At 38.1% G+C, this 24657-nt stretch overlaps 1 protein-coding gene across 2 annotated transcripts in view; it reads left to right on the top strand.

The window, feature by feature from the left end:
• chchd6a (coiled-coil-helix-coiled-coil-helix domain containing 6a) overlaps positions 1-24657 on the top strand; it is an 81711-nt gene that overhangs the window by 12006 nt on the left and 45048 nt on the right. The window contains exons 6-7 of one of the 2 annotated variants that reach the window (XM_067371320.1): positions 14667-14690; positions 17425-17508. In XM_067371320.1, the coding sequence (XP_067227421.1) occupies positions 14667-14690; positions 17425-17508 (108 nt within the window). The remainder of the gene's footprint in view (positions 1-14666; positions 14691-17424; positions 17509-24657) is intronic. The other variant, XM_067371322.1, reaches the window with a different exon arrangement.

The following is a 24657-nucleotide window of genomic DNA, read 5'->3' on the forward strand; positions in this document are numbered from 1 at the left end:
CAGAGCGCAACATCAAGGTCTGTGCCTCTAAATATTCATGATTATCAATAATGTTCTGATCGCTGGAGACTTCTCTTGTTAAACATGAGTCATGGTGAGATATCAGCTATCAGAGAAGGAATTGTATGTTTCTTGCAAAAGGATGTTAAAATTTTGAAATGAAAGTGTTATCATAAATATTAGAAGTGTGTGACAGCATAAATACACCATGATTTGGTGTCTATTCAAAAGTGAAGTTGAATTGAGTGGCTGAAGTGATTTTGGATTGTGCATAGATACAGTGTTGTCAGGTTGTGATTGATCACCAGGCATTTCAGGGATTTTTCAGGTGTGGTTTTAGTGGAGTTGCATCTGTTGTTGTGGCTTATTTGAGCCTGTGTAAACATTTACATTCAACATGCCTTAAAAATAAAAACATCGTATCATATTCCTATAAACCTATTCACTATGACAGGCATGTTTTGCTCTTGATAGCAATAGTTTTGAGTTTAGGTAAGATAAAGCTGGTTCCCACAAGATTTATATCACAACAACATTCCTATGTAATCATTCACATTGTAATTTTTTTTAAATCCTAATTTTGTTTATATTCAGCCCAGTGTTTATTTGGTTTGAATAGCTTTGCAGTTTGCCATGTTTTGGCAGTTCTTTTTTTTTTTTTTTTGCCTTTGATTTTTTTTCTCTCGATCTGAATAGCTTTATGTTTGTTTTGCTTTTGTCTCACTGATTTGTTTCACTTTACATGTGAATACTCTTTCGTTTGTAGTACATAATGCCATTTGTTTATTTTTTTCAGATTTTTTCACTTTCTGTAAGAGTAGCTTTGCATTTGTTTGTCGTTTTGCCTTTTCATTACTCTGACTAGTTTATCCAGCATTCTGTTTTTACAAGCTGCCGTGGGTGTGAGGCACGCAACTCAAACGTACTCTTTGCTACCAGTTACAAAGTATTTAAAGCTATTGTTGGCTATCTATAATATCTAAATGATGAACTCATGCCTTGATTGGAGTCATTTATGTAATAAGGCACTGTCAATCATGGATACTCACTATGGTTGGTTAGTTAGTTATAATGCAGTTGTGACTTCAGCTGTTTGTTCATACAGCTGAATGAATATATTCAAGCAGCTACTTTAATCTTTTGTGATAACATTAGATAAAAGTTCATACATAGATTAGTTACAGTTATTATTTATTGGTAAATTACCCAAAGGATTATTTGATTAATCGATAGATTAATCGATTGAAAAAATAATTGTTAGTTCCAGCCCTACTTTTGACTTATTATTTTACTTTACTCACTTTTTTTTACATTTGCCTCATTCTCAGTGTGAATATTTTGCATTTGTGATGTTTAAATATTGTTAGATTATTCGATTAATCAGAAAAATAATCAATAGTTTAAAAAACTTCACTCACCTTTTTACATTTGCTTCATTCTCAGTGTATATACGTTTCGCCTTTTCATTTTTTTCATGCTCACAGTATGAATATCTTTGTGTTGTTTTGAAACGCTTAAATAATCGTCAGATTATTCGATTAAACGAAGAAAAACCCAACAGATTAATCAACTTTTTAAAAAAATTTCACTCACCTTTTTACATTTGCTTCATTCTCAGTGTGTATCTGCATTTGTGATACATTTTGCCTTTTCATTTAAGTTTTTTTTTCTTGCTCACAGTGCAGTATCTTTGCGTCTGTGATGTTTCGCCATTTCGATGTGCCTTTTGTTACAATGTTTCACTCTGTAAATTAGACCTATAAGCTCCCCCTTGTAGTGCTTTTGTTGCATTTTTCCGTTCAATATTTGATAGCTGCTTCACATAAAGAATTGCTGTTCTCTTAAGACATTGTCTTACAGAAAGAGGGCAGTACAAATATATTAAAATGCAGTAATATATCACCTCCGCCCCTGTGCTCTCACTCAGACTACAGTAACACTCTTTCTGTGAAATGCACCATTCACTGTCTGTTCATCTCTTGCCTTGCTTCCTCCATCCATCTGCCAGGGTCTGTGCAGATGCCCTTCATGAGCTCTCACTGTACATGACAAGCCTTCACAAGATTAATAAAAAAATAAAGCAGATAGAGGTGGATAAAGGGAGAGAGAGAGGGGGGAGGATTGTGGGTAATTTCTTTGCTCTTAAACGCATTAATGTCTTTCCCTGGCCTGTTGGCGGGGAGAGGTGATAAGTTGCATTTGCATTTGGCACTCTCTTTCCACAGTTCCATTAAAAAGCTCGTCTCATTAACACCGCTTCACGCTCGCCGCCGAGCTGCCCGCCTGCTTCTCTAGCTTAGTTGTTACTTATGCATGAGAGATGCTAAAATAATCAGAGTGCTTCTATGCCTGGCTTATCTCTCTGTGATAAGGACTCTGATCCTTTTCCAGCCTCTCATATTTGATTTTGCATCAGATGAATGATGTTTTTGAGTGTACCTGCGATGGTGTGACATCATTGCACAAAGCTTCACACTTGCGTGAGAATGGAGGCTGTGTGGGCTCACTTCCTGTTGTTCAGTATAATCAGGTTGAGCAGTGATTTGATTCAGTCCATGTACAGTATATCACCATAATCTATACATTCCTGACCAGTATTTTGGTGTTGCCCAAGTACTTTCTTGGCATCTTTACATTTTGGTTTCTTTTCTTTGAAGATAATTTAGTGCATAGAGTAAAATAGTGCAAATTCATTTGTTAGACACTAGATGGCGGAATAACTCTTTAACACAATGCCTTTGTCTTCTTTTCTGCCAAATCTCAATACAACACCCAAGAGGTCTTCAGTGCTAATTGGTATTGTAAAATGTGTGTTACTGGTAAAATATTACAGTATTTAAATTTGAAATAGTCATCAATGTTTTTGTTACCGTTACCTATCTTTTAAAGTGAGAAAACATGGTTTAGTTATAGCGCATGCGAGTAAATGGAAGCAGGACAGACTTAGAGCTGGCAGGTGTTGATTGATTTTGGTGTACTAGGTTTATAGAATCAGTTATGTATATGTATGTAGTGCAGAGGCATATTTATCTCTGAAATTAAAATGAATAACATCAGAGCCATGATCTAGCAGTTAGTGCATACGTTCCTAGCGTGTTGAGCCTTGGTGCTCACGCAGGAGATGTGGGTTCTAGCCTGTTTTAAACCCCAACAGAACTCCACAAAAAGCTTAAGATTTGTGTAAAATCTCACATGAACGTGTCACCAATGCATCAGCACTGAAAACATGGGGAATTTTTTTAAGACAATAATAGCACAACCTATTTGATATTCTATAATTAAATCAACTAAATTGATTATGCCAAAAATCGTGACAGATCCCTATTGTGTACATACATGTTTTATATTTGAAAAAATACATGCATGTAATTACAATTATTATTATTTCACTGTTGACCCATCCCTCACACCTTAAACCACCCTTAAAGGGGTAGTTCACCCAAAAATGAAATTTGTCATTAATTACTCACCCTCGTGTTGTTCTACACCCATAAGACCTTCGTTCATCTTCAGAACAAAAATTAAGATACTTTTGATAAAATCCGATGGCTCAGTGAGGCCTCTATTGCCAGCAAGACAATTCACAATTTCAGATGTCCAGAAAGCTACTAAAGACATATTTAAAATAGTCCAAGTGACTACAGTGGTTCAACCTTAATTTTATGAAGCGACGAGAATACTTTTTGTGCGGCAAAAAAATACAGACTTTATTCAACAATATCTAGTGATGTGCGATTTCAAAACACTGCTTCATGAAGCTTCAAAGTTTATGAAACTTTTGTTTCAGTTCAGTGGTTCAGTGCGTGTATCAAACTGCCAAAGTCACGCCACCTAGTGGTGAACCATTGAAAGTTCGAAACACTTATGACGCAACAAAACCTTGTTTACTGAAATCACTTGACTTTGGCAGTTTGATAGACGCTCCGAACCACTCATTTGAAAAGAAAGATCAATAAAGCTTCAAAGCTTCATAAAGCAGTGTTTTGAAATCGCCCATCACTAGATAATGTTGAATTTGTGTGCCAAAAAAACCAACAAAATGTATTCTTGTCGCTTCATAACATTAAGGTTGAACTACTCAGATGAACTGTTTTAAGTATGTCCTTTAGTAGCTTTCTGGTCATCTGAAAGTGTTAATTATCTTGCTGTCAATGCAGGCCTCACTGAGCCATCGGATTTGATCAAAAATATCTTAATTTGTGTTCTGAAGATGAATGGTCTTACGGGTGTGGAACGACATGAGGGTGAGTACTTAATGACATTATTTTTATTTTTTTGGGTAAACTAGCCCTTTAAACCTACCCATACCACCAAACCTGTCCCTAACCATACCCATATCCCACCTCAATAGCAGCAAAAGTGTTTTGCATTACAATATGAACACAATAAGTACATAGTACTTAAGACCACCTAATATAAAGTGGGACAAAAAAAATCAATCTCAGATAATGCTTTAAACTACATACAGGGAGCCCTTTCTTGCACATTATTATAGTATTAAAGGTTAGAATTGTAGTGTACGACTGTATTCGTCGTCTGTCCGCACAATTCCGAACCGTGACATTCATAACGGGACTAATACATGTACCGTTACACCCCTAATAAATAAATAAATTACAAATATTTATTTATTTATTCTCCAGCCTCATAACATATCTCATCACAGACATCAACATTTCCCACCAAACCCAAGATAACAATAAGCTCACGCCGCACCTTGTGAACAATTCATTCCTCCTTTATTTATTTACCTACTTTTCATCTCCCCTTGCCGTGCAGTTTATCAGAGAAGCTCAGTGTGAGTAATCCGGTGCGGCGGGAGAGAGAGAAGAGAGCCGTTCTGGTAGCAGAGTCCTATCAGTAATTGTAATCTCGGGCCTGACATCTTCCTGCATGCAAAGCCATTAAGACTCCCGCGCTCTCTGAGCTCAAGCCAGGCCAGAGCTCAGGTAATTGCCAGCGGGGCCCACGGCAGGCAGGTGGAGTGGATAGATTTTATCCCGTGCTCCCTGCGCAGTTTCTTCCGTTCTAGCGTCGCTGTTCGAGCAGGAGTCTGGGATAAGAGGGAATTAGGTGCAGGATTAGGTCTTGTGTTGTCTCTGTGTTTGTAAGTGTTTACTTATCACTCTGTCAAAAGGGCTTTTTTTTTTTTTTTTGAGTGTGTCACAGGTTTTTCTGGTAAGCGTCTTTGTGTCAGTTGAGAATGATTTCCTTGTTGTTTCCATGTCAACCTCAAAATGCCAGTGTTAAACAGTATGAAGAATTTATCTCGAACTTTTTCTTACTTTTTGTGATTTACAAAATGTTTTAATTATTTGTTGTTACAGGAACAAAACAAAAAACTGGACTCAAACCAGTATTTTCTCTGTGAGCACCTATGTTCAACATGAACATGAGCATTTTAAGAGAAATGCTGAGTATGTCTGTTTTTAGACTTTATTGGCAGTGAAATTAAAGAGGAGACCAGAAATGATCTGGCAAGAGACAAATCATTTTGGCTGCATTCAAGTCAGTGCTTCCTGCATGATCAGGAAACATGTGCTAGCCATTTGGCTACAACCTTTTTTTTTTTCTCCTTCTCTCAAGGTTGGCACACTAAATATTAGACAATTAGTTTGAAAGAGAAAGTTTGTCTGTTTTTGGACTTTTGTCACCTTTTGGCTACGTTCACACTGTAAGCCTTAGTGCTCAATTCTGATTTATTTTTCAGATCAGATTTTTTTTTGTTTGGCTGTTAACATTTTGAGATTTCAGATTTGAGTACTGATCATGGTCCCGATCTGACCCGCATGCGCAAAAGAACAATAACAAGATGGTATGCAATATGCTTTATTCAGACATAAACATGTCTGATGTGCCAAATAAGCCCGTTAATTTGTGCAGAGGCGATGAGGTGGATGAAGATAAGGCTGAGGAAAAAGATTTTTCTGTCTTCCATATTAACCGAGTGACCAAAGAACTACGGTATGTACAATTTTTTTGAGTGACCCCCATCAACACATAATTGTGGCAATTGTCAATCTAGAGTGATGTAAAAGTCACATGAATTCGGATATCACCGTTCAGACTGAGGTTGCATTTCAAAACATCCGATCTGTATCTGATTTAGTAAGTACCACATATGGAAGAGGCCCAAATCAGAATCGAAAACATCAGATTCAGTGTGGTTTGTGCTGTTCACACTGCTATGAAAAAACAGATCTGGATTTGCATCACTTTTGCCGGCAGTCTGAACGTAGTCTTATTTGACTGCAAGGTTAGAAAGGAGAAATAGAATTGAACTGGATTTAAACCTTAATTTCCTGTTTGAGAACCAAAATGTGTTTGCACTACATTTGTTAACCGCTAGCCCACATGTCTGACTTTTAAATGTTTCTATTGAACATTTTAATAGAAAACCTTAGTTTATCATTTTGGGAATTTGTCTGCTTTTTGGACTTTTTTTTTTTTTTTAATTACTGGCTATTTTGGAAATAATCTGGCAAGGGACAAATAATTTTGGCTGCAAACCTGTGTTAGCTGTATGAGCGCCAAGGGTCGACACCAGCTAGCCACCAGGCCGCATTATTTCAGCAGAGAGAGGAAATAGGATTGTAGCTGGATTTAAATCTTAATTTCCCAAATGAGCACCAAAATGTTTGCAATACATCTTCTAACCGCTAGCCTAGATCTCTGACTATATTTTAAGGTTATTTTGAGTGGTTTAAAAGAAAATTTGAGATCTCTTTGGACTTTTTTGTCACTTTTTGACCTCAAAATTTGAAATGGGACAGCAAATTATTTTGAGAGAGAGAGAAGATAGAATTGGGACTAGGCTGAAACCTACATTTCCCATATGAACATGTGCTAATTCCTAGGCAACAGCGTTTTGAAGATTTCCTTGAGCATTTTAAGAAAAAAAAAGTGCAACTATGAAACATGATGGGGAACAATATCATTTAGGGGCAGGTGACCCCTGATGGCGGTCGGGATTATGACTGCTAGCTGTACGCTTTACCTGCCATTCAGTAAAGGAAGATGAGCATATTAAATTTTTATACCTCGTGAGCACTTGACCGTTCCGGGCTGATTCCTGTGTCTCTCCCTGTGGTGCCAAACGAATCCCGACCCTCTGTCAAATAGTTCTTCTGGATTTGTCTTGTTGCTCTAATCTCTTTTCCCTCATGTCATCAATATCACGTTCAAGACCCTGCTCGAAAATGACATTGGCTCTCGCTGACACGGTGGTCGGATCGGGCTCAGATAAGAGCCGAAACGTCGGCAGAGAAATTATTCATGGCAATGGCATGAGAGAAGCAAGTGGCCCTTCCTTCTCCTCCCCAGACGACCGCAGCGGCGTGCACTCTGAGTAGTCAGTTTGAATATTAAGTGCTAATTTATTGCCTAGCCGGGAGCTACGTGTTAAATAAACGCAGACGAGTAAATAGACGAGGAAAGCGGGAGGGAAGCTGTGCCCAGATATCAGATGGCAACGCAGCACATCCAACCTAGAGGGGATGACGGGGTATAAACACACACCACAGGACACAACAGATGCACTGTGAGTGTGTGTTTGTGTAAGAGACGGATCTGAGAAAACGTGACAACTGTTACTCATTGCGAGTTTCAGTCACATAGCCTCCAAAACTTAAAATTAAATTAAATTAACCTGAATCAGTTTTTCATATGACACAGGTTAATCAATAGCCGTATGGTAAGACCGTTATCTGGACGTTTCATACGGGGAGAGCATTTAATTGCGGATTATCATTACCGGAGGTAGTAATAAATAGAAATGAACAGTTTTAATTATGTTTTCTAACATGGTGTAGGACTGAAGCATTTTAACATGTAAATCTCATTTAGTTTTGGCTGGAAATTGACTGCTCTTCTATAAAATGCAGTGGTTCTCAAACCTTTTAACTCCACAACAATAATTAAAGTGTAAAATACTTAGAATCAATATATTGTATTGATATTATAACTGTTTTAGGAAAGCAGTATATTCTTTTCTAGGTGTTGTACCTGATAATCTTCTTTTAAATCATAAACGTAGCAGAAACATCTTTAGCAACGTTTTTGCAATGCTTTAAACATGAATATTCCAAATGTAAAAGTATATCACAGACTATATGACTTTAATTACGATAATATCAATGATTTTGATTAATGAGAATTGGGGTGTATTCGCACTTGGAAGGTTTGGTTTGATTAAAACGAACTCTGGTGCGATTGCTCTGTTAGTGCGGTTCATTTAATTAAGTTTGAACGCTGCCATCCGAACCCTGGAACCCTGGTAAATTGGTTTCAGTCCACTTTCAGACAAGCTTTGATGTGGTTCGACTGAAATGTGAATGGAACATGGACCAAAGTCAACTAAAAGAACCAAAAATAGGATGTGATGTCACCAGATGCGACCCTAAAAAGGACAGAATGCTGAACCATACCAGTTTTTTCTCATCATTGGAGATGCGTTGCCCATTACAGTTCAGTACAGGCGTCAGAAACGCTGTCCTCTTGCATTCATTTGTGTGCAACGAAGGAATTCCTGTCGCTCTTTTGACTCTTTTACACATTTTATAAACTCTTCTCAGCTGTTTTTTTTTTGTTTTGTTTGTTTTTGTATCTTTAGGTCCGGTCTTAAAAATGAAAGCGTGAACGCTAAGCGAACCAGGACTAAATGTATTTTCCCCTTTTGGTCAGGACCAAAAGAAACAAGAGAACCGAACTACAACTGTGAACACACCCTTAATTTCACCCTCGTCAAGCCAGTGTTAATATTAGTATATGTTTTATATTATTATAGAACTGTATTTATTAATATATGGGAAAACCCTGCATTAAGATTCTACAATGCAGTGATTCTCAAATATTTTGGCTTCACAACAAATTTTTTTTTGTGATTCACTGGATAAGATTATTAAATATACATATATTTTTACTCAATTTCTACCAGATAAAATATTTTAGAGTTTGTCATCATAAAAAAAAAAAAAAAAAAAAACTTATTTTGTGGTCCACAGTTTAATTTTAAACTATCTGACTTATGGTTTAGTCAAATAGTTTTTTTTAACATTTATTTGTAACATCCCGAAGAACAACTCCATGCAGAAACTTTAGGTTTGATAGAGAACACTGTGATAATACGCTATAGTTGATGTAATGTGTTCAGCAGCCTTCATCGTTCCTCCAGTCCTCCCTTCTTCTTGAGCGTACGGCCTGTCACTTTGCATCTATCCTGGCCTGGGTGCTGAGTTACAGCCTAACGCACACGCATGCACCATTGTTTACGGTAAACCCAACTCTGAGCAGGGCTCATTTCTACACTTATCAGTGTAATTCATGCTTGCCTGAGTATTATCAGCCTGCTCCAGATCCCAAACAGAGCGTTACATGAGTGCAGCACGCCCATCAGATTGGCTTTGTCACCACAGAGAATTTAAAGAGGATAAATAAAGAAATGACAAGGCTTGTGTGTAGTCAGGAGCCTTGTGTGTGTGCCGTGCATGTGCGTGTGTGGCTCTCAACAGGCTCTAAGAGTTATTTGAGACTGAGTGATGAGTTTGCCGTCATCAGACCAGCAGGGAGCACACTCTTGATTCTTCAGCTAAAAGTTGTCGTTGAGTCTCTTTTAGGTCCTTGAGAGGCTATTTTAGGCTGTCTGCAGTCTGTTGGCATCATGGTAACAACATTTATAGCTTTGTAAATGCCATTTTATATAAATAGCTATATATAAATAGCTACATAGAAATTATTATTTTTCTTTTTTTCTAAAATGTATAGGACCGACTCTAAAATTTTGGTGAGCTGCAATCGAATGTGCTTAAAAATAGGTAATATATTCACGTCTCTGACTGCACATCAGTTGAAATCTATATTAATGTGCCAATTTATATTAATAGCCAACAGGTAGGCTGACAAACTATATTACTTGGCAGAAGAAGTGTTTATTGTTATTAATACATTTAATTATTTATTAAACATTGGTGTGTTTTATCATATTGCTGTTTTGCCATTTTAGGAAAGCGGTATGTTCAATTTGTATGTGATAAACATCTAAAAAAGACTGAAGTCACATACATTATAAATTGTTTATGTAGTAAAAACATCTTGGTAGCGTTTTAGCAATATATTGCAGCTGAACAAATGCTTCAAATGTAAATATTCCAAATGTAAATGCACATTACAGATCTAAAATAAGATGCAAACCGCAATTAACCTTGACTATGAACGTCAACCTTAGGGTACCCATACACGAAAACTATGTACTATAAACGGAAAAGATGACAAAATTTGTCAAAATTTTACATTTTCAGGCTCCCAAAACACAGTTACTCAGTCATAAAAAGTTGTCAGTTTTTAGCTGAAAACAGTGTTGCGTAAACAGCTCCTTAGATTAGTTAGATAGAATATAGTTGATTGTTATTGGCTCAATAAAGGTTCTATTAATTCTCATCAGTGTTAATATTATTTATATACTTTTGTAGTATTCATTAATATTTTGAATTGACTTTTATTTGCATATTTTCAGTATTCTTTTTAATTTTAGTGCTATTGTAATTTTTATTATTTTTATTATACTTTTTATTTAGCTTTGATTTATATTTATTTCAGTCATGGTATTAGTAATTGTGATACTTCAACTTAAACAAATATTAGAAACATTGCTTTGGCAACTACCTGAAATGTTTAAGTTTTTCATAGAATATTTAGATATTATTTTGATTAAGGTTAAGGTTTTTTTAATAGTTTTAGTTAACAACATTTATTCTCATGAATGCAACAACAACTAAGAAGTAAAATAGAAAATGAATGATTATTAAATAATTAATTTTGAGCTGATACCTGTTAACAACATGAGCAAAATGAACCATATTTCTAGGTCTCCTCTGATGCTCAGCTCTTAGTTTTATCACTGTAGGTCCATGCAAGCTCTGGCAGTGTTGAGCACTTGGCTTCAGCAAGCAGACCAGATTACCCTCTCTTTCCTGTTCATTAAATACGTGTGAAACGCCCTGCTGCTGCTCCTATAATGAGGAGTGATTCCATACTGCATAATACATTTGTTAGCACCCAATTTACAGTTGCAATTAGGAGCCCTTGGAGATTCATGCTTGGCCATTTACAGTCTCCTTTTTATGTTTGATGTTAAACTGGTCAAGCATAAAAAGTGGACATTAGATGTAGACTGAAAATGTTTGTTGAAATGGTCAGAGAGGATTCTGTCCAATTTAACTAAATATTTTTTTTATATTTCTACAAAAACATTCTACAGAATTGACCCATTTACTTTTTTAATTTATGTCCTTGGGCGTATTGTGCATGATTCATCATTGTGTGTTGTTCTAAAAGTGTTTTCATTATCTTTCATCACCTAGAAATGTCTTTTCTTTTTTGCTGATGTAACCAAGGCCAGGTGAGTGGGCAGAAATGATAAAAGTTTACTAGATTTTTACATTTTATAATTAAAAATGAAAAGAAAAGCATGTGCAAAACTCATTACCGTGATGCTAGGGTGCTGGGCATTGCTGTAGTTGCTAAGATGTTTTGGGTGTTTGTGAGGGTGTTGCTATACAATTGCTCTGTGATGCTTGTGACCCTCCTTCATGGTTAATTTATTAGATTTTCACCCTTTTTTACTGTCCTCCAGATGAAATCCATCACTTAAAAAGTCATCCGCACTTCTCATCAACAAGTGGCTTGATTCGAGGTATCATTGATTTTGTGTGCTATAAGTTGCACACCAAAGTTAAATTATTAATGTCAAGGGTTTGTTTTGATCCTTAACCATAAGCATGAGCAATAATATTGCAAAATTTGCCTTAAAAAACACCTGAAATAATTTCATAGTTAGTGCTGGGTATTGACTCGTTTCATGAAGCAATTCATAAGCTCTTGATTTGATTGGATACAGCTACAGTTATCTATCACCCCACATTAAAGAGCACCAAAACAACATTTATTGTTTTAATTTCTTGAGAAAAATTACAGAATTTGAAAAGTAAGACTTTAGTGTATCTAAAGTAGGGCTGGGCGATATATCGCATGTGATTGTCATGCGTATTTCGTCATTAAAGTCTGTTCCCTGATTACCGCTAAATCGCCAACACCTGCTTTCAAATGGAGCGCCATTTAATAGACAGAGCCGTAGTTCACTGACAAGCCATGCAATATCGCATGCATTATCGAAGGCGATTCATCTGCGATATGAACGCGATATTGCGTGGCTTGTCCTCTCAGAATCATACACTTCAGAATCTCTCTGGTAGTAGGTCATCCATGTAGATTTTGCCTACTCCTTTACAAGTATTGTGAATTTGGACATATTTTTTTAAAGTTTCTATAGTTTCACTTAAATTCTTCACATTACGAAATTTCTGCTTTAAATTTAATAATTAAAATATGGATGTTTGGGGTGTGACGAGATTAAAATGTGACGAGATTTCTCGTCGAGATGAAAAGCTGTCTCGCGATATTGCCATGACAGATTGTAATGCTGCATTCACACCGAACGCGTCTAGGGCGTCTGAGGCATCTGATTTACATGTTAAGTCAATGTACACGCGCGTCAAGGTGTCCTGTGGCGCGAATCAAGCATCTAGCGCGACGCGAATCAGGAATTTACGCCAATCAGGGACTCTGCTTTGGTAGTAACGTGTTTATGATGTGATCAGTGGTGGAGACCAGAACAAAGATGTCGCTGTGGGTGGCCACCCTGAGCTCTATGATGTGTCATTATATTTTTATCGAGACAGGAATAAAAAGGACCTTGCCTGGAAGAGAATAAGCGAATCGGACAATCTGGTTAGTTGTAAAACTTTTTGCATGATTTTAGCCGTTGATACTAGCCCACCTTCTAGCTAGCAAAAGTCGTCCGGCATAACAGAGTTAAATTGCCGCTACAGGTTTCCAATTGACGAGATTATGTGTTTATTCAGAGGATCTGTGCAGAAAGAGATGAAAGCCCCTCCCAAGACACGAATTCGCATCTGAACACACTTTGTTTAGACGCGCGAATTGAGCGAATTTTACAGGCGTCTGAAGTGTCTGACTTCAAAATGTTCAAGCGTCCAACTAGATGTTCGGTGTGAACACAGCATAAGGGTGAAATTAGGAAAGAATATGCCACCGCCTCCACTGTTGTTTTGCTTTTTATATATAGAAAAACCACTTAATTCAGTTGGATAACTGTCACTTCAATCCCATCCAGCTCATCCAACATGAACTGCAGAGTTGTACGTAGTGCAGAGTTAACTGATCACATGACGAGAGTAAGTGACGAGATGATGGCAATGGATTAGTTGCACGACAGAGCCTAAGCATCTAATAAATGTCTTATCTTGTAGAATGCATGCTCAGCACCGCCGCTCCCTATTCACAGAGTAAGCACAATCGTGAAAGCGAAAGTAAAGCGTAAGGAAACTCGATTTCAATACCCTGCATTTTGAAAGCGGCTCCCTGATGCATGCAAATATCTCCCAATATAAAAGCTATCTTAGGATGAGCTGTATAGTTGTAACCATCTCTTAGCTCTGTATTATGCTTGAAGAAAAATTTGGTCTCTATTTGCACTTTGAATATTGAGAGAGTACACTTATTGTTTGTACTTAAGTCTAAAAGAAAGACTACGCCCCCTTTTTTGTGTATTCCTGTGGGCGGAGGTTAGTCAAAAAACTGTTTTAGTGACGTCATTAAAGAAGGAAGTAGAGGGATGTAGTCCAAACTGGCCGTTCGATGTAGGCGACTTCTGTTAAATAAAATATCTCGCTTGGCATTGAACTTTGAGCTTTAAAATTTTACAGATTTTATTTATACTCTAACAACAACATTACACACTAACTAAAGTTTGAAACATGGGATCACGAACAACGGGACCTTTAAATAAAATTATTTAATTTTTTTGTTGACTAAATGTATTTTTACAAATATTTTTTTCTTTACAAAACAAATATTGCAACATCCCTGGAATTGGCGAAAATGAGCAATTCAATGACATACCCTGCATTTTGAAAGCGGCTCCCTGATGCATGCAAATATCTCCCAATATAAAAGCTATCTTAGGATGAGCTGTATTGTTGTAACCATCTCTTAGCTCTGTATTATGCTTGAAGAAAAATTTGGTCTCTATTTGCACTTTGAATATTGAGAGAGTACACTTATTGTTTGTACTTAAGTCTAAAAGAAAGACTAAATTTTTTTTTTATTTTTTTTTTTTATGATCAATTTTAAGGAAAGGAGTTCTGTTAGGAGGTCAAAAGTTCTCATATGGAATCATACATGAAAGAAGCCAGTCAGTAGAGTTTGTTGCAAAACCTTTACAGTGCTCGAGTATTGTTCTTTTTACTGCATATGATTATTCATACTCCAATAGTTAAACTGAAATGACATTCATTACAAGATGATTAGTCAAAACATTTCGAATGCACCTGCAGACTTTTTTCCTAGACATGTATATTGAGGATTTCTTAAAAAATACTGTGTAAAAATGTCATCTCATTCTCGTGAACGCAATCTCGTGTCTCATCTCGTCTTCTGAGCCAACTGTCTTGTCACACACCTAAGGCATGTACATTGTTTCAAACGTGTCGTCATATGTTGAGAAACTATCTCTGGCCTAAGTGTTTTCCTTTAGCTATGTGTTAAGTGATGTTTTCTTGTTCTTTCTCTTTTATTCTCTCTTTCTGAAGCCTGCCTCTGAACTGGATGCCTGGGTAAGCACAGCCTATTCCACAGTCATTGTTATATTTCTCTTATTTACTTTTTCTTTCTTCCTATCTCTCCGTGTCTTGTTCCCTCCTCATTTAAACATGGTGTTTTGGTTTTCATGCATTAAGCCCTGATTGTGAGCATGCAAACCATGTCGGCCACCGTGCCGGCTTTCGGAGCTACCCAGCTAGAAAATTGCATATGATGCTCATGCTGATGGAGGTGATTTACTGCTCGCTCGAGACAGGAGGCAGAGGGAAGGGGGTGATTATGTATGCCCGTAATTTGGGGTTGTGCTTTGTTGTGCACTGTTGTCTGGCTGCTACAGTACATGCGCCTCTCTCCCGGTCAGCGCCACGGGGCGTCTCTCCACCGCAGCGTTGGTGCACGTGTGTCTATGTGAGGAAGCGCGGCAGTGTGAATGCCGTATCCCGCTGGGCTTAATGTATCTGTGCCTCATACGTAGTTACGGAATGAGAGAAGCTAATTACAGGGGGGATGCGTGCATGTGTGCGAGCATGCCACTTTCTGCACTCCTTTGTTGAATAATGTTTGAATACTTGTTATTTTTGCAGCTTTGAACTATTTTTTTTTGTATGTATGATTGTGCTTGTACATCCCTCAGTGTTGTGTAAGGTTATCACTGCTATTGCTTTTCAAAGGCACAGATGTTTGCATGCTCATAAATAGTCCATATAATCTCAGGCAGTCAGTCCCCCCCCTTGCTTTGAGCATGCAGAATCGCTGCCAACCTCGCCGATCACATTCAGTTATTGCACACCTGTTTGAGCGTCACAAGCATGGACGAAATCACCTACAAACCTTGTGTATGTTGTTATCTTGCGTCCTCACTTTCTCTGTTTATTTTTGGAATCCTTCCGTGTTGTAAATCCTCCTAAATGCTTTTTTTGAGGGCTGAAAATCTTACACCAGCTGTCCATTTCCTAAAGTCTCTGGCAGAGTGGGCAGAACGGTTTTAAGAGCTTTTGCTCCATGCTGTTTGAGTGAAGCTGCACTGTGCAACATCCTACGTCCGGCCTCTCTTGAGTTTGGTCAACAGTTTTGGACCAGTTGGGACATATGTTGCCGAAAGCATTTGCTAATTCACTGCCCAAAAATCTGAAAACCTTGATGAATCTTCTGGAAATGCCAACAAATAGTGAAATTCCAAAGATGACAGTTGTACTTTCAATGTCCTAAGCTTATAAGGCTTATGGTTTAAAAATGTTTTTGAAATTAATATCACCAACTAGATCACAGGGCTTGAGTATTGGCCATGTGTCGCTTTTTGTTTTGCCTCACATTTATTTCTAAGGTAGAATTTCATCAATATTTTTTTTCCTTGCTGGCTCAGTTGGGCCAGTAGTTCAGATTTTTACTTGCACTGCCAACATTTTAACTGGCTTAACCAAAAATAAATCATTTTTATATATATATTTTTAGCAGTGTTTTTTTGCTAGAAATATTAAATTGTTTTGGCCCATTGTTAATTTTTTTTCTATTATTATTATTATTATTATTATTATTATTATTATTATTACTATTATTTACAAAAATTATTTACAAAATTTAAATGTAAAATTTGCAATAAGCTTCTTAATTTTGAAGTTGGTCAATAAATAATATAAATAATAAATACTCAATAGTAAAAAAAGTAATACTCAATAAATAATAACAATTATTTATTTATTTATTTAAATTTATTTTATTTATTTTTTCATATTTGCTAGAAGCATTAACATTTTATTTTTATTTAAAGGTCCTGTTTTTCGTGTGTTTTTTGAAGCTTTGATTGTGTTTATAGTGTGCAATATAACATGTGTTCATGTTTCGCGTTTAAAAAAACACAGTATTTTTTCACATAATTTACTTATCTGTATACTGCTGTTTCCACTGTCATAAAAACGGGCTGATGACTTCCTTGTTCTGTGAAGTCCCTCCTTCAGAAATACGTAACGAGTTCTGATTGTGCCAGCGGTTCCTGTGTTGTGATTCGACAGCAGCTTATCTTACCAGGTTGTGGTCCATAAACAACGCCTTCTCCAGACAAAGAGGGCACTGCTCCATCTTTCAAGAATCCTCTTTGTGCGAATCCGCATTAAACTGATTGAGATTGAGGAAGCTGTCCTCAGCAAAATGTGCTGCACATAGTTTTACATGTGGATTATAATTTTCGGGAACCGAGTTAAACATAAATTGTAACCATTGATCTCTAAGTACAGCGTCCCTGGGAAGGCCAAACAAAGGTGATTGGACTGCGGGATGAAAATAACAGCGTTTCGACGACATGGCGACAAACACACTCTACAAACGCAACTCTTGCTCTTCTCTGTGGGAGCGCAACAAGACCACGCCCCCTTTTTTTGTGTATTCCTGTGGGCGGAGGTTAGTCAAAAAACTGTTTTAGTGACGTCATTAAAGAAGGAAGTAGAGGGATGTAGTCCAAACTGGCCGTTCGATGTAGGCGACTTCTGTTAAATAAAATATCTCGCTTGGCATTGAACTTTGAGCTTTAAAATTTTACAGATTTTATTTATACTCTAACAACAACATTACACACTAACTAAAGTTTGAAACATGGGATCACGAAGAACGAGACCTTTTAAATAAAATTATTTAATTTTTTTGTTGACTAAATGTATTTTTACAAATATTTTTTTCTTTACAAAACAAATATTGCAACATCCCTGGAATTGGCGAAAATGAGCAATTCAATGACACAAAACTCATTCATTGCAGGGGAAACAGTTGGAGAAGAAGGAGGCAGAGCTGAAGGCGCTGGATGCTTTCTACAAAGAACAGATCACAAATCTAGAGAAGAAGGTTGGTGTCTTCCTGTCAATTTGGTATTCTTTCCAATTTCCTGATATCTTTCTACATGCTAAAAACTAATGAAATGGCTCTCTGATACTTGTGGTTTTAGTGTGTAAATGATCAAATACCATGGTACGGCATCCATTCCATTTCTTGGAAAAGCTTTGAAATGTCTGGCTTTTAAGTTCTGTCTTCTCATATAATTTTCACAGTTGAAATAAAAGTTATGATGCAGAGCCTCAAGGAAAGGTATGCATAAGTCGACTCAGGATCAGTGGGTGGTTAAGAACTTGTTTCCATGCTGTTGTTGGTTTTTCTGCTTCACGCATGGCTATAGTTGTTGAAGACGAGACGCCTCTGTTTGTACACAATTCTTGTTATTTGAGGATGAAAGCAGAGTTTATCCTCTACTGCCACATTCAGTCACTTTCAGAGAGAGATAATGCCTAAGCAGGGCTTTTTTCCACTGCCCTATACCTTCGGCCATCTATCCTTTGTAAATGACTGGACAGAGATCATAATGGTTCAAACAGCACTGAAGTGGGAATCTGAAGTGCATTGGCTCCCATTGGATGGGCAGCAACGCCAACTGCCTTTATCCGCTGGGTTCACACCTTGATTAACCCCCATTGGTGTAAAAAAACGAATAAAGTTACGTTAAATGGAAAGGGCTTGGTCGGCGCAGCAAGGGGCAATGGTGCAGAAAGTGCTTTAGCCAAAGCTTCAAAACCATTCAGCTATTGGCAAATGAAGTCAGAGTTGCTCTCCAAGATTTGTGATTTTCCTCAGTCCCCCCTCATTCGTTTTCTCTCTCTTGCACTCCCTCCCCCATTTTTTTCCTACGCTCTCTCTGAGGTCTTATCGACTGCATGCAGCAGGCAAAAAGTGAGATTCGCTTCTTTCCCCTCTTTACCAACATGCCGTAGGAAAATGGCCCAATGTGTAACTGGGGCTGTGCTGTATGTATGGAAGTGGTTGTCCATAAAAAAAGGCATTTTTTCTCCAGGGATGTGGAGTTACAAATTACAAATAGTAATTAAATATTATATTTACATAGAATTTTTTCATATGCATTGTTCTTGCATTCCATTTTATATGTCTGTGTCTGGTAAGTAAAATAATAAATTTACTAGCCAATGGCGACTTGACCTTCCATATGTCTAAAGAGGGTTGGTCTACTGTGGTTGTCACCTTATTTCCCAGAGTTCATGGCAATTTTTCGAAGAGCCACTGCCAAAGAAATGTTAAACATTTGTTTTTTTACAGTGTCGAAGTCTTTATTTTCCAGAATGCAAACCATTATTTGAAGAAATTTTGATGAAGAAACATTTTCACGTAGTTGTGTTGTAATATTAAATGATTTTGGTTGATTACAGAATTTTAAATATTGCTGTGCATTCTGGGGAATAAAGTGATTCATCCACTGTTGTAAACGAAATTTGTTTGAGGTTACTAATCAAATGGGTTACAGTTTTCTTTTAGCAGAGATTCTTCAAATATTCTTGGTCTCCGTGGGTCCTTAAAAGTCTTAAATTCAGTTTTATAAATTGTATGGTCATAAAAAGTCTTAAATATCGTATGGTATAAAAAAAGTCATTAGTAGTTATCATTTTAATAGGTCTTAGATTTGAGGGCAGAAAATCTTGATATGTCTACATATGATTATTAAACTTCAAAGGGATATGATTTAATTAAATTTGAGAGGTGCATGTTCAAAATAAAAACTTTGCAATTATTGAATACCACAGATTAATGCTGAGCGATTGCTTATGATTTACTATTTATGAGTTATGACAATTTTTACTTTATGGCATTTATATTGTAATATATTTTAGATGGGTGTAAACGTGCATATTTTATCTCCCTTATCTGTTTGAGTAGCTGGAAGTAGTAAAGCAAAGACATTTCAAAATAAGAGTCCCCATACATTTTTTTTGTTGTTGTTGTTGCGTAGTAACACGAAATGAATTTGGTTGATTATCATGGTCGACTTTTTCCTGGAATGCAATATTTGAAGAACCTCAGTCAAAAAACAACAAAACATAATGTTGTTGCTTAGTCACGTCAAACAAATTTGGTTGAATACAGTGTTTGGAACAAAACAAATATTACAAGGCTGTTCCTCCATTAATAATAATGTGTGGTGTCGTTTTGTATTCAGTGACTAAAGAATATGGCATTAAATGCAATATTTGTATTCACTCTATCATACGCTGTATTCAGAACAAGAGAATAACCCAGCCACCTTGACAGCTTTAGAGAGATAATTCCTCTCTATTTGACTCTCTCACTTTGTTCAGCTTCTCTTGCTTTGTTCATATAAGCTGTACTAAGAGGGTTGCTCACTCACTGGCTTGAAGAATTGCCTTTTTGTTTATTCACTTTGGGTCCAGTGATTCAGGGGAAGGAGATGGAGATGAATGTTTTGGGTACATGCTTCATTATGATGCGAAAACAAAGGATTGCAAAGGGAAATATTAACACTGGGACGGCATCCATGGTGGCTTTGCCGGGCTGATAATTTAACGCTTGTGTCTCTGAAAAGAGGGGATTTGTTCCACGGTGTACAGTTAACGTTGTTCGCATGCAGCAGATTTACACTCCACTGTCTTTCAGACTTAATTCATGTTTCATTTTGAGCCGGAGACAGATTTATAATACACTTCCAAGCACCGTTTTCCATTTTGTCCGTTTATATTAAATCTACGTTACTAATATTTCACTGGACGTTAGTCCTTGTATGGGAAGGTATAAAGTGAATACTGTTCATTTTGATTGAATATGGAGCTTTGGCATAGCAGTTAGAGCGAATGCTCAGGTAATGCGTTCTGGGAAGTGAAGTGTTTTTCCACCCTGGTCCATAAAAGTTTATTTTATTTCAAATATTGCTATTCATTCTGGGAAACAGTGACTCAACCACTGCAGTCTCTTTATCTGTTTAGATGTCTGTATGTCTGTCTATTGGTCTGTCTTTCTGTCTATTGGACGGTCTGTCTGTAGGTCGGTCTGTCTGTTGGTTGGTCTGTCTGTCTGTCTATTGGTCTGTCTTTCTGTCTATTGGTAGGTCTGTCTGTAGGTCGGTCTGTCTGTTGGTTGGTCTGTCTGTCTGTATGTCTATTGGTCGGTCTGTTTGTCTATTGGTCTGTATGTCTGTCTATTGGTAGGTCTGTCTGTCTGTCTCTCTATTGGCCTCTGTCTGTCTGTTTGTCTGTCTATTGGTCTGTCTGTTAGGGCTGGGCGATATATTGCATGCGATTCTCACGCGCATTTCGTCAGTAAAGCCGGTTCCCTGATTACCTCTAAATCGCCATCACCTGCTTTCAAATGGAGCGGCATTTAATAGACAAAGCCGTAGTTCACGGAGAAGCCACGCAAAATCGCGTTCAGTATCGAAGATGAATCGACTTCGATACTGAACCCGATTTTGCGTGGCTTATCAGTGATCTACGGCTTTGTCTATTAAATGCCGCTCCATTTGAAAGCAGGTGATGGCGATTTAGAGGTAATCAGGGAACCGGCTTTACTGACGAAATGCGCGTGAGAATCGCATGCAATATATCGCCCAGCCCTACTGTCTGTCTGTTTGTCTCTCTGTTGGTCTGTCCGTCTGTCTCTCTGTTGGTCTGTTGGTCTATTGGTCGGTCGGTCTGTCTATTGGTCTGTCTGTCTATTGGTCTCTGTCTGTCTGTCTGTCTGTCTGTCTGTCTGTTTGTCTGTCTATTGGTCTGTCTGTTTGTCTGTCTATTGGTCTGTCTGTCTGTCTATTGGTCTCTGTCTGTCTGTCTGTTTGTCTATTGGTCTATCTGTCTGTTTGTCTGTCTATTGGTCTGTCTGTCTGTTTGTCTCTATATTGGTCGGTCTGTCTGTTTGTCTCTCTATTGGTCGGTCTGTCTGTTTGTCTGTCTATTGGTCTGTCTGTCTGTCTGTCTATTGGTCTGTCTGTCTGTCTGTTTGTCTCTCTATTGGTCTGTCTGTTTGTCTCTCTATTGGTCGGTCTGTCTGTTTGTCTGTCTATTGGTCTGTCTGTCTGTCTGTCTATTGGTCTGTCTGTCTGTCTGTTTGTCTGTCTATTGGTCTGTCTGTCTGTCTGTCTATTGGTCTGTCTGTCTGTCTGTTTGTCTGTCTATTGGTCTATCTGCCTGTCTGTTTGTCTGTCTATTGGTCTGTCTGTCTATTGGTCTGTCTGTCTGTCTGTTTGTCTGTCTATTGGTCTGTCTGTCTGTCTGTCTGTTTGTCTGTCTATTGGTCTATCTGCCTGTCTGTTTGTCTGTCTATTGGTCTGTCTGTCTGTCTGTCTATTGGTGTCTGTCTGTCTGTCTGTCTGTCTGTCTGTCTATTGGTGTCTGTCTGTCTGTCTGTCTGTTTGTCTATTGGTAGTCTGTCTGTTTGTCTGTCTGTCTGTCTGTTTGTCTGTCTATTGGTCTGTCTGTCTCTCTATTGGTCTGTCTGTCTGTCTGTCTATTGGTCTCTGTCTGTCTGTCTGTCTGTTTGTCTGTCTATTGGTCTCTGTCTGTCTGTTTGTCTGTCTATTGGTCGGTCTGTCTGTCTATTGGTCTCTGTCTTTCTGTCTGTTTGTCTGTCTATTGGTCTGTCTGTCTCTCTATTGGTCTGTCTGTCTGTCTGTCTGTCTATTGGTCTCTGTCTGTCTGTCTGTCTATTGGTCTGTCTGTCTGTTTGTCTCTCTATTGGTCGGTCTGTCTGTTTGTCTGTCTGTCTGTCTGTCTATTGGTCTGTCTGTCTGTCTGTCTATTGGTCTGTCTGTCTGTCTGTTTGTCTGTCTATTGGTCTCTCTGTCTGTTTGTCTGTCTATTGGTCTGTCTGTCTGTTTGTCTCTCTATTGGTCCGTCTGTCTAGATTGTTATATTTTTCTTATTTAAAAATGTTAAATTAATTTCTTTGCATTTCAATTAATTTTAACTACACTTCCTTACATTCAAATTCAAATTCAGGAACTGAATGTAAAAGGCGTTCTCAATTAAAATCTGAATGCCGCACATCCCTGATTCAAAGTCTAACAAAGTCTTTTAGATGGGTGGTATGTAAGTGGTTAACTAAATTTATGCCACAAGTATTCCGTCAGGGCATGAGGGGGTGGTCCGCATTGTGTCAATCTCTGTCGCTGGCTCAGGGCAGACACAGGCTGTGAGGATTAATGGCGACCCAGTGCTAATTACTGTGCGATCATCATAAATAAACATTCTACATTGGGAGCTCCCCTCCCATCTATACACACGTTCACACACATACACACTCGCTATCTCGCACACATTGAGGTTACAGACAAGCTATCTTCTGTCTAATAGCAAATAGGATCAACCCAGTGTGTCAGATGCCCCAGTATTTATATTTACCTCATTACAAGAAAGCGCCGTTTGCCAAAGGGATCAGAAGCTGGCAATAAAAGGCGCACAGAGTGTTTGCAGTCAGGCTTTACTTGCCGTGTGACACAGTCAGACCACGGGAGTGGGATAATGCAGGCAGTTGGCATGTCTGCTCAGACTGCTGTTACCCTAGCATGGTGTTTTGGGCGGGGGGGGGGGGTGGGGCTCTGTTGGTATGCGTTTAGAGGGGGGGTATCTTCATGACAGACCTCTGAGAGGTGTGGTGTATCCATCCTGCTTCTCCCGTTTCCCGTCGATGGCAGGTGGGGCTGAAGAAGTCTATCTCTGCAGCGCAGGCGAGCCACCGCAGGAACGTTCTCCACGCCGCAAGTGGTGAACGCCGTTTATCGCAGCAAACGTGGCTTTTTTTTTTTTTCCCACTTCTTTTTGAAGGTGGCACACATAATCGCCTAACATCCATAAATTCTGCCAAAGACGGTGAGTTAGCGCCGCTGGAAGCGAAAGCTGTAAACAGCAGCATTCCGCCACCGTTTTGAATTAGCGCTGGCGCTCCCTAATCCCGCTAAAGCTTCTCCACTCATGTCTGCGTCCCGCTCTTAGCTGCTTCGCACTCTCTATACAAGATTTTTTTTATTGCCCCGCCGTTTTAGCCTCCCCCCCCCCGCTTCGCTCTTTCCCCCTTGTCACTAGTTGCAAAGCACTTGAGCGTGGGTACAAGATAATAATCCTCCTGAAAACCTGGCAGCCGGGCTGACGTGCTGTCAACGGGAGCCCTCCTTCTAGAAATTCCCTAACCGGCAACAGCAAGCTTCACCTGGACGGAGAGGAGAGCGGCAGATCTCTGGCCCTCTTTGGCATGGGGAACCAGCACTACCACATCTAAAATTACTTTACTTCAAAGTATTTAATATTTCAGTTTTATAATTCTTAAGCAGAATTATACTTTATTCCATTCATCATGCTGTGTTGGGTGTACGCTGATGTCAGGGGCTGCAGGGGTGTAATAGCTCGTTGACTCTGTAATGGCGAGAAGCAGGGAGGTGGAGCAGCATTACAATTAAGACTAGGACTTTTTGCATACATTTTTGCTGTGTTGCATCTCAGTATGGTAATGCAAAAAGTAAATGTTGATGCGTTGACAAAACGTCTGGTTATGTTGCGTCTGCTTATTCAGCCTTATCAACTTTTCATATTTATGGATATGCTTGATTCAGTTATTTAATCACCCACAAGGAAGTTTGGACATGGCTTTCAAGATATAAACAAGGCCTTTCTGATATAATAGATCAGTTTTTTCTGACATAATGGATCAAACAGATACTGACCTGCATTGTTGACAGTGTTTTTATTTTATTTAAGTCTCGAATGTTCACCAAGGATGCATTTATTTGATCAAAAATACATTGAAATAGTAATATTGTGAAAAATTATTACAATTTAAATATAGTCATTTGTTCATTTCGAGCATAAATCCATAGTGATGGTCAGATATCATTATCTTGGCATAAAAAAATGGCGTAAAGGCTTTGGAAGTATCCAAAAGCCCCATGCAAATTTCTACAATCTGTTTTCTTTTTTAATATGTTTGAATTGTCTGAATTTTCAGCATTATTTCTCCAGTCTTCAGTGTCAAATGATCCTTCAGAAATCATTCTAATATGCTGATTTGCTTCTCAAGACAGATTTCTTATTATTATCAATTTTGTGTTCCTTAATACACTGCCTCGCCAAAAAAGTGGCTGTTTGGATTTAAATAGGCAAATGCTTATGATTGGTCTATGATTGGATCATTATTGCTGTGATGATTATGTTTATA

This window comes from Chanodichthys erythropterus, chromosome 20 (assembly GCF_024489055.1).
Source record: "Chanodichthys erythropterus isolate Z2021 chromosome 20, ASM2448905v1, whole genome shotgun sequence".
NCBI classification, from domain to species: domain Eukaryota; kingdom Metazoa; phylum Chordata; class Actinopteri; order Cypriniformes; family Xenocyprididae; genus Chanodichthys; species Chanodichthys erythropterus.